The following is an 11,299-nucleotide window of genomic DNA, read 5'->3' as shown; positions in this document are numbered from 1 at the left end:
GATTGGTTTTAAATTCAGTGTATTCAATTCAGACTCATCAGCTCTCAGACTCACCCTAGGTCAGTATACATAACAATCAATACTTTTGCTGAGATTAATTTTTCCACCCAAACTGCGCTAGGAGTGCCTGCAAGGAGGAATTCATTGGTTTACCACATTAATTTTACCCCCTCCAATTTTTATCCTAAAGCAACTATAGGAAAGTGGTGTTTTAATGTAATAATAGTAGTGCAATTCTTTCCAACATTTATTCAGATACTTTAAGGTAGACATTAAACCTCTACCTTTATTTAGGCTGAATACAATAATTAAGCTTCATATAAATAATGCTAATATAAAAAAAGATAAAAGTATCCTGAAATCCTGAGGAAGGCTTTGCATACTTTCTCTCTTAAGAACTCATAAGTCTCCGTATTAATGTTTTGTCCATTATTAATCTCTTTCTCAGCCTTCAAAAGTAAATCCACCAAAGGGGGACAGCATCCTTTATGATTCAAAAGAAACTGCCTTTCATCCATTTTCACAACAAGGGAGCCATCATGTGCCTCATCCATTGGGGTCAAGGTCCTATTCTGATTCAGAAACCATGCAATTTGAAGATCGATCGCTGTCTAAATTGAAGGAAAGTGACAGATGCACTGCCACAGAAAATTTATTTTTGGATACCTTGTCCCTCGATTCTCCAGATGATTCTGATGAACCACAATTTCAGAAAGGGGAAGGGGAGAGGTTGTTCACTTGTGTAAATGAGGTAATGTGGCTTGATTTTTATGCTATCAATTATATGATAATTAACACTGCTATTTTGTCAAATATTTTAATCAAACGCCTACAGTTTATAATCCAGTGGCAATTTCATCCTGAACTTTATTTTTATTACCTACTACGAATTGAAATCAAATATCAAGAGTATTTAAAGTATACGCCTTATACAAAAACAAATTGGTAACATAGTCAAGTAATATTTCTAAAGTACAGTAGTGAAACTGTGCAAATAATGGGAAATTAACTTAATGTTAAACCTAGCATTACACTTTCTTACATTGCTCTCTAGGTAGCCTGTTCTTGTGGATAACCTTAATGCATGTTAATGTTTGAATATTTATTTTATTTATTTGGGTATTTGCATCCTTAGGCAAAAAACTTAAATCAAAGTAAAAAAGTTTCCCAAATAGTGTGTGTACATATATACATACACAAACACATATGTACACACACAAAAACAAATGTTAACACGTGAAACGTCTCCTGAACCATCTTAAGGCAAATTTCAGCATACCAAGATAAGTTAGGGAATGGGGATTCTAATTTGGAGAAAATTAGATGGATCTTTCTTTAGAGGAGTTTGCAGTTCTATGGCAAATATAAGACCTTCCATTGACTTAAGAAACTTACCTATCAAAGTATCAGAACAAAATGTTCTTGGCAATGTAGCGAAGTTCTCTATGGGGAACAATGACTGGTGAAGTGGTGAATTTCATTGGAAGAGAAAAAGAACATTCTATAGCAGTGATGGCGAACCTGTGGCACGCAGAGCCATTTGTCAGGGTATGCAAGGCGCTGCTCTGTCAGCTGGCCAGCGCGCATGCACGTGCTGGCCATCTGAGTTCACCTTTTTAAAAGCTATTTTTCGCCTTCCCCAGGCTCCAGAGGCTTTATAGGAGCCTGGGGAGGGCGAAAAGAGCCTCCCCCACCGGAGGCTTCAGGGACCGTCCGGAGGATTCCCTGACGCCTTCGGAACGCTTAAAACGACCCTCCGAACAAACCGGAAGTCGTTTTAAGCATTCCGAAGGCTTCAAGGACCATCCGGAGGCTTCCCTGAAGCCTTCGGAATGCTTAAAACCACCCTCTGAACAAACAGGAAGTGACTTCCGGGTTGCTCGGAGGGTGGTTTTAAGCGCTCCGAAGGCTTCAGGGACCGTCCCTTAAAACTCACTTCCGGTTTGCTCGGAGGGTGGTTTTAAGCGCTCCGAAGGCGTCAGGGAAGCCTCCGGACGGTCCCTGAAGCCTTCAGAGCGCTTAAAACCACCCTCCGAGCAACCCGGAAGTCACTTCCGGTTTTCTCGGAGGGTGGTTTTACGCACTCCGAAGGCGTCAGGGAAGCCTCCGGACGGTCCCTGAAGCCTTCAGAGCGCTTAAAACGACCCTCCGAGCAACCTCACTTCCGGTTTGCTCGGAGGGTGGTTTTAAGCGTTTTGAAGGCTTCAGGGAAGCCTCCGGATGGTCCCTGAAGCCTCCAGAGGGCCTCCGGGGGGGCGGGGGAGGCTCTTTTCACCCTCCCCAGGCTCCTATAAAGCCTCTGGAGCCTGGAGAGGGCGAAAAAAGCATGTAAAAATGGGGGCGCATGTTGTGCGCGCATGCGCACTGGGGGATCGCGCGTTGCATTATGGGTGCGGCACTCCCACACACGACCCCCCCGCACTCCCCCCACTTGTGGCACGCGAGCCAAAAAAGGCTCGCCATCGCTGTTCTATAGGACAGTGATGACTAACCTTTTCGGCGCTGAGTGTTGAAAGCATGCACGCGTGCACACACCCATATTGCAATGCATGCACCCCCACATGCTGGCACATGTGACCCCCCACATGCGCCCCACGTACGTGAGCATAACCCCCACATGTGTGCCCCACCCCCACGCATGCACAGCATAGATCCGAAAACCAGCAGGCATGAGCAGCAGAGCTGTGCTGGGGCGATGGATTGTGTGCCCACAGAGAAGCCTCTGCATGCCACTTGTGGCACACATGCCATAGGTTCGCCATCACAGCTATGGGAGATACTCATGCTAGATTTTTGTGGATGGCAACTTTTGGAGGAGAATTATTCTAACAGATGTTAACATAATTTAAAATTTTGCCCAAAAACTTAATTGAAGGCCAAGGCAATTGCTATTTTGCGTTTGGTGTGATCTGCAGGAGTCCATGCTGGCGATGTGTGTAAGTTTCAAATCTAATTATATATCTACCATTATTTGCTACCATTTGCTATCATATTCTCAAGGTTCCAAAACAAATAGTACTTAATTGGTGGGAAATTCCAGCAGTAGCCATACACAGTGTGATACCTGAAATTGAACAATAAAGCTCCCAGTCTAAACTTCCTGGTAGAATGGTGAACTTTTATTGGGTGCTATCCTGGCTAAAGTGAATATAGAGAAGCTGACTTTGTTTTTAAACTAAACAACCTTTTTGTCACAAATGGAGCTATTCTTCCATTGACCTTCTGTGTGCTCTTACAGATCTTTTTGGACTGTTTTCTATAAGCCAGTGCACCTTATTGGTTTTTTCCAGTAGTCTTCAAGGAGGTCTCCAAGACTCTCAGTGGGTCAGCAAAGTTAAATAAATGAATATTTATTGATAGATGTAACATACACATTTTGGGGTCCTCAGTCATTTTTAAAAATACAAAAGAGTCCTGAGACTAAAATGTGTGAGGACTATCAGGCTAGTCTTTCTGTCTAAAAAATGTCAGGTTCTGCTTTACAGAATTGGGCAGTTTGTAATTCCATTTGGTTCATTAGGCTTCAGAACATATTGGAATCTGAAAGGATACTGGGAAGCTTGATTAATTATAAGTATAAAAGGCATTGCTGACTTGGTCATACCTCCATCCATATTAGAGTTGTCAGTCAGATAGACTTCATTTGGAATCTAGTCATGCCATTCAGTAAACTTTTCAAGAGTGCTTTTAACCCAGACTTAAAATTAAATATCCAAGAATTATTTTGATATATTATATTGGTGGGATTCAAAAATGTTTACTACAGGTTCTGTGGGCGTGGCTTGGTGGGCATGGCAAGGGAAGGATACTGTAAAATCTCCATTCCCTCCCCACTCCAGGGGAAGGTTAATGCAAAATCCCCATTCCCTCCCAATCATCTGGGACTTAGGAGGCAGGGAATAGTTGGGGGCAGGGCCAGTCAGAGGTGGCATTTATCAGTTCTCCAAACTACTCAAAATTTCTGCTACCGGTTCTCCAGAACTGGTCAGAACCTGCTGAATACCACCTCTGCTTTCAGTGTAGGATGGTTTGCTGAAAGAAAAGGGTTCTGGGCCTTTTTTTAAATTTGGGAAGTAGTATCCATAGAGAAAGTATTATTGGCATTCATAATATTTATGTGATAGTATATTATTGAGTTTACTTCAAAACAAAAAATAGAAAAAAGATGCTACTCTTATGTCATACATTTTTTTAAAAGAGGCATTATGCTATTAATACTAATAAAGCTCCAAATGTGTTTTGATGGGTTTTTTTCAAACTTTGAAGTGCCATGATCCCTTAAAATAATGAATCCTTTTGCATCCTGCCCCCTCCCTGATGATATTGAATAAAAGAATTACAAATTCTGTAATTGTCTAGAACTTCTTACACTGTACTCTGTGAACTATCAGGGTACCAAAATCCTCTCAAAAGCTATTATGTAGAAAGGATTTTGATACATTATTCAAAGGATTTTCACATATCCCAACAATTAAGTAAACTAATGCAAACACAGTCACTGATGAATATATATGCAAGATCCAAAATTAACTCTTAATTTTCTTCCAGGAAGAAGAAATGCACAAGGGAAATCTACAAAGGTGAGTAAAGACAAAAGAACGAAATTAGAAATGAACTTTGTAATATATTAACACATTTACCTACATTTGCAGTGAGTTCAGATGCATTTGAAAATTATTAGAATCTTTCCATGACAGTTGTTTGGTAGCTGTGTTTTTTTTTTTGTTATGCAGAAGCATTCAGTGCTTAAAATGAAATCCACAGTTTAAAATAGGAATGAACCAGTATCTTTTAAAGGATTTTCATGTGATTTCCTTCCTTCCTTCCTTCCTTTCTTTAGGGCAATGTCAGTTTCCTCCATGTCAGAGTTCAAGCGTTTGATGGACATTTCTCCCTTTCTTCCTGAAAAGTCTATACCATCCTCTAACACCAAAGAAGATACACCTCCATTATCTCCTGATGATTTAAAATACATAGAGGAATTTAACAAAAATTGGGATTACAACACTACCGGAAGCCAGAGTGGAACTTTAGAAAGGCCTTCAGATACATGGGCAGAAAGGACAGAGATGGGAAAGGCAGGAAATAATTCTGTTCCAGATCCATTCCAGCCATCTTCATGGTATCTTACCACAAGTGTTACTATGACAACTAACACTATGACAAGTCCGGAACACTGCCAGAAACAGTCACCAAGAAGTCACATTGATACAGAAAAAATAGGAGTTAGAGTCTTCCATAGTCCGCCATTGGTTCGCAGGTTTGATAACTCACTTGTCCCTGGTAGTGAAGGGAAAAATCAGCCTGAGACAGACTTCTTGTTTCCTGTGACCAAAGCAAAAGGAAATGTGGGTGAGATCAAAAGTGCTTCATCAGAAGTGTTTGGAAGATGGTCCTGTGACCTCTCCAAACATCATAATGATTTCCTAGAAACTGGCCTTCATCCAATTGAACGTCCCATCTGTACTACAGTGGGTTTTGCCTCATCCTTGCACAATCTGGAGCTGTCCAAAAACATGAGCGATGATATGAAAGAGGTAGCTTTTTCTGTCAGAAATGCAATACATTCGAGCTCAACAGATCTTCAATTCAGAGACACAGCTTGCCAGACTAATGGAATGAGAACAATGGGGACCCAGACTACTCAAACTATCAATGTGGGCTTACAGACAGACACTTTGCGTACACTCACTAGCAGTCCACATAAATGTCTGACACCAAAGGGGGGCTCTACACCTATTTCATCACCATCCAGAAGTTTAAGAAGCAGGCAAATGGCTGCTGCTATTGAAAAGGTCCAGGGCAAATATGAACGAACATGTTGCTCTCCAAAATATGGCTCTCCAAAATTACAGAAAAAAGTTTGTTCCAAAACAGATCAGCCAATTAACCGGACATTACCAAGCACATCTCAGAAAGGATTTAGTGAATCTGCTTGGGCCAGATCCACTACTACGAGAGAGAGTCCAGTTCACACTACAATAAATGATGGCCTCTCTAGTCTATTCAATATCATTGACCATACCCCTATCACTTATGATACTTTCCAAAGATGCTCCAGGTCCAGCAGCCGGTCAAGATCAGCAGAACCCAGGCCAGAACTTGGGTCTATGCAAGATATGTGCACAGATATGCGGGGCAGGTCACCCAGTCCTCTCCGTTTGGGTACAGAACCACAAAAAGATGAAACAGGTGAAATTACAAGTATCAGGCAAGATTTATCTGCTCCGCCAGGATACATGCTAACAGAAAATGCTGCCAGAATCCTGAACAAGAAATTTATAGAGAATGCCTTAGCTTCGCATACCCCTCCAAGTCTTAGCAATGAAAACTATCACACAAAAGAAGAAGTCACAGTTGAGCCAGGATCCATTGAGGTAATACATTTTATCCTTATAATAGTAAAACAAATTAGAAATGTTCGTGTAGTTTTTAAGTGCTGCTTAATACTTACATTGCTTTGACTCAAAAAGAGACTGATTGCTATTATGTACGTTGTGAATTTTTGAAGAGCTTGATAACATCATTACTTTCCAAATGGATTTTTGGAGACATAGTGTTTCTATATAATAAATCGCAGGGCACTTGAAGTTGGATTTCTAAAATGAACATAATTCTGTGGAAAAAGAATATTCTGTCTCTTTTGAAATATTTGCATTTTTTTGTCAATGAATATTACCAGAGCTTCATGTGGGTCCTAATGATACACAAAATAACTGTTACTGAACAGATAACACTAAAGGTTAGTGTCGGTTTTATTTATTGAATAAAAAAGGAATTCAACAATATGACAAAATAATTATTCCTTGATTTAATCAATTCAATTACAGGGAGAATTACAGGGTACTTATTATTATTATTATTATTATTATTATTAGTTCACTGAACAGTCATGACAATTTATGTATATAAATAATATCTTTCACTTTCATTATTGTAATAATGAAATTCTCACCATATGGATTGAAACCATGCTTTGCTCAAAATAAATTTTGGACAACCTTTGCTATCTGGTGATGTTTTTCATCAGACTCCTACATAAAGCTCTGAGAACAATCAATTGCAAAGATACATTAAAAAATTAGCAAATTAGAAAAAGATATGAATACTTTTTCACAAGACTATATATCCTGGCCACGGTTCTCCTATCTGGAAGGTAGCAAATATATCAATATATATTGCCACGATTGTAATTTCAAACTTCAAATATGTTTTGCATTTTTGGTATGGTAAGGTTAGAATTCAGTTACAATAACTGAATAATTGAAGGGTGCATATCAATATCAATTACTTTCTATACAGCTTAAACACTTAATTCTTGTAGAGTTTCCTAATACCCTTTACATGCTTTGTATTTTAATTCCCTAGTACCCCATTTTTTTTTATTATTATTAACACTCATTAGAGTGAGGAGAAATGAGAAGATTATGGGAAGTGAACATTAATATATCTAGAAGATCCAAAGTTCAGGAAAGTTCAATATAGCATTCAGGAAATGTTTTTAGATATCACACTGTGCTCCCATTTTACACCATCCTAAGATAACTTAGCTGCAAGGAACGGCTGCCTAGAATATACATTGATTAAGCAGAATTGAATATGAGGTTACAATAAGCTATCATATTGAAAGCAAATCTGATCCTTTGAACTGTACATACTGCATATTTGCTAATTTAGTTTCCAGACTAGTTTCCAAATTAGCACAGAATTCAAAGAGTAATACACTGAAACTGATATAGGTAATGTAGATAAATGTGGAGAAAAGAAGTGCAAATGAAGCCTTCTAGGTCATATAGTTGAGAGAATAGTTCAATAGAATTAGCATATTCTAGCAGAGTAAAATGTCCTTTTCTAAATAAAAATGTTTAGGTTTAGGGATGGAAGAAGAGGAGCTACACTACAGTATATAGCCCTGATGGCGAACCTATGGCACGTGTGCCACACGTGGCGTGCAGAGCCCTCTCTGTGGGCATTCCAGCCATCACCCGCCAGCCAGCTGGCTTTTGGGTCTCTGCCATGCATGTGTGGAGGGCAGGGTGCATGTGGCACATGCACAAAGGGCATGCACGGGGGGAACTTGCATTGCATTTTGGGACCTCGTGCAGCACCCCCGTGCCTCGTTTTGGCTTCCAGGTTGGTGCTGAAGGCCTTCCAGATCCAAAAGGGGGCACAAGGGGCACTCATGGACCCTCCGCATCTCATTTTGTGCCTGGAAAGCCTCCTACACCAACCTGGAAGCCACAAATGGGCAGGGACGGGGCACATACCCGGGGGCACAGGAGGGTTGCATGTGCAAGCACAGAAGGTTGTGTGTGCATGCGTGGGGGCATGCGCATTGTATTATGGGTGCGTGCACATGTTTTCCAGTAGAGTGGAGGGAGGGGTCACAGAAGGGTTATTACAGCCTGATTGGTCCATTTGACTGAGAGAAAACTTCTTAACCTTCGGCTTCTCCTGTTGGTTCCCAGTTTCCTCTCAGTCGGTCCAAGACTCAGGTTTGGTTCCTAGTAGGAGTGTTTATGGTTTTCTAGTTAGTCAGTGTATGATAATTGATCTTGGTAAAATTGGAATTTTAATTTGATTACCTTTAGAGAATTTATTTTTTGTAGTGGGTCTGCCTTGCAGGGCTGTTGTTTGCTGCCCTCGGAAGGCTGGGAGACTCAGTAGAGGGGGGGGCACTGGCTTCCTTCCCCCGCCTCGAAGGTCGCTCCGGACTGATGCCTGGTGTCTCGGGCGTGCCGGGCGACCCTACGTGCTCTGCACATGTTTAAAGAGAAAGTCGCAGCGCGCCGGGGCTTTTCAGCGCGAAAGCGACAGATCGGCTTCACATTTGAATTTCTTGCAGTCCGGGGCCGGTTACAGCCCACGGCGGCGGCGCGGGGCCGTTTTTTTCTTGAATTTGGAGGTCTCCTGGTGAGTAGGAGCTCCAGTGTCTTCTTGGGTGCCGTTGGGGGCGGCGAGCGTGCAAACGGCTGCCCGCAGGCAGAGGAAGCTAAGGGCGAGGTCGGCGGCCATTTTTAGGCGCGCTTTTGCCAGGGACCGCCCAAAGAAGCCGGCAGCCATTTTGGATCACGTGTCTGGGCATTGCAGCACGGAGAGGCTGGATACAACGTGGCCGTGCAGTTTGTAGTCTTACCGGAGGCCCGGAGCAGGCGATTCCCACCAGCTGAAGGGCTGTTTCTGTTTCAAAATTCATTTGGTGCACGTGAGTGGGGCGATGGCTGATAGAACAGAGGCTCAGCAGGCCGCGCCGTCTCAGGCAGGCGATGATAAGGCTGAACCCACTCCCCCTGTTAGGCCTCGGGCTTCTAGGCCTTCGGCAGAGGACAGACCTTCCAGAGCTCTGCAAAGGGATGAGCTCAGGCGATCCAGGGCTATAGAGAAGGTCATCGAAAGAGCTGAGAAAAGACAGGCCCGGGATCCTGGGCCTAGATCCAGATCTCCACGCCCTGTGGCTTCCTGCCCTTCCCCACCTGTGGCCAGGGGGTTCAGCCCTTCTTCTTCTTCCTCTGCTTCCTCATGCAGATCTGATAGGAGTCAGCAGCGGGGGGGCCTTCGCTCTCCTTCTGTTTCCCTGGGGACTAGAGAGGCAGATAGGGGGGACCCGTTGGAAGGTACCTCTGCAGGTCCCGTTAGGGGTAGGAGATCCAGCAGGGCTTATGTGGCACCAGACTATGATACTGAAGGTGATGAGGAGGATCTAGAACACCTCCCTGAGAATATCAAAAGGCTTATTTCTGCAGCCATCTCTAGGGGCATTTCTCAAAGGGACAGGCCCTACCACCACAGTCGAGTTACTCCCTTTAGTAGGTCCAGATCTAGGGCTTCTTCTCCTTCCCTCATGAGTGAGGTCTCCTCTAGGGGGGAGGCACGGAGGGATGATTGGGGGTTCTCTGAGGAGGAGGATGCGGCTCCTGAGCCGCCTCGTTCTTCCAACCTTGTCCTCCAGGCCATGTTCAAACCATTACTTAAGAAGGCTAGGAGGACCACCAAGGTGGGCACGGGGGACCCCACGGTCCCACCGCCCACGGATTCAGACATGGTCATGTTCTCAGCGACGGCCACTAATAAAGAGGAGATTCCTGCTCCTCCCCTTTTCTTAGAGGTGGCTACCAGCCAATGGGCCCGTCCTTCCAATTTTTCCCCCCCAGGCAGCAACGACCGTCGCGCCTACAACATGGGAAAGTCTTTTGTGCAGGCTATTCAGCTTCCAGCTATAGATCAGCCCATAGCAGCCCTAGTCTCCTCTTCCCCAGTGGTCTCGGGGGACGCGGCAGACAAACTTAAGCCAGAGCATAAGAGGGCGGAGCTCACTTTACGTAAGAATTATAAGGCCTCAGCATGGGCGGTGCGGGCGGCGGCTGCCGCCTCGTACTTTAACTGAACTACGGTCATGTGGCTCCGCCAGCTTCAGGATCGCATTCCGATCCAAGATGAGCGGGTTCACCAGGATTTAGCTAAGATTATGGCAGCGTGTCAGTATTCGGCTGATGCGACCCTAGACGCTGTTAGGTTTGGTTCTAGTGCCTTGGCCACCTCTGTGGCCTCCCGTCGGCTCCTGTGGCTCAGGAACTGGCAGATGGACTATAAAGCCAAGTGGGACCTGGTGGCCGCCCCCTTTGCAGGTCCAAATTTGTTCGGGGCTTCCTTAGACCCGATTTTGGTGGAGAACAAAGATAAAAAGAAGGTTATGCCTACATCCACCAAGAAGGCGGAGTCCCGTAGTCACCCCTATCGCAGGACCCAGTTCAAATCCTATGACAGGGATCAGGATCAGCGTTACCAACCATACAGGCAGGACAGGCAGTTCAATAGGCAGAACTTTCAAGATCGTTCTAGGTATCAGCCGCAGTCCAAGCGGCCCTTTCGAGGGGGGGGCGGCCGTCCCTTCCGCAGGGGGAAATGACTCGAACCCGAGTCATCCCATCGGAGGCCGCCTGGCGCTGTATGCGGACAAGTGGGATCAGATCACATCAGACGGTTGGGTCAGGGCGACCGTTCGCCACGGCCTAAGGTTAGAGTTCCTCTCCAAACCCCCGAGCTTTTTCAAGGTCTTCCCTCCGGCTCGGGACCCGGGACGCCGGCGTCTCATGGACCTCGCTGTCGCCCATCTCCTAGACATCAGGGCGGTGGAGGTAGTTCTGGGGCCAGAGAGGGGTCAGGGCTACTACTCACATCTGTTCGTAGTCCCAAAATCCTCGGGGGGTTGGAGGGCAATCCTCAACCTGAAACGTCTCAACCGCTACCTAGTCTACAGGCGGTTCAAGATGGCGTCCCTGAAATCAATCCTGCAGGGCAT

General features: G+C 44.4%; 1 protein-coding gene across 4 annotated transcripts in view; it reads left to right on the top strand.

Moving 5' to 3' along the window:
- The window catches only part of MTCL1 (microtubule crosslinking factor 1), a 113,309-nt gene that overhangs the window by 84,679 nt on the left and 17,331 nt on the right, over positions 1-11,299 (top strand). For all 4 annotated transcript variants that reach the window (XM_081952784.1, XM_081952782.1, XM_081952785.1 and 1 more), the window contains 3 exons: positions 449-751; positions 4,549-4,580; positions 4,841-6,377. In XM_081952784.1, the coding sequence (XP_081808910.1) occupies positions 449-751; positions 4,549-4,580; positions 4,841-6,377 (1,872 nt within the window). The remainder of the gene's footprint in view (positions 1-448; positions 752-4,548; positions 4,581-4,840; positions 6,378-11,299) is intronic.

The sequence above is a fragment of the Natrix helvetica genome (genome assembly GCF_964273705.1).
Source record: "Natrix helvetica genome assembly, chromosome: 4".
NCBI classification, from domain to species: domain Eukaryota; kingdom Metazoa; phylum Chordata; class Lepidosauria; order Squamata; family Natricidae; genus Natrix; species Natrix helvetica.
The sequence above is the reverse complement of the archived record's forward strand: the minus strand, read 5'-3'. Positions and strand labels throughout refer to the sequence as shown.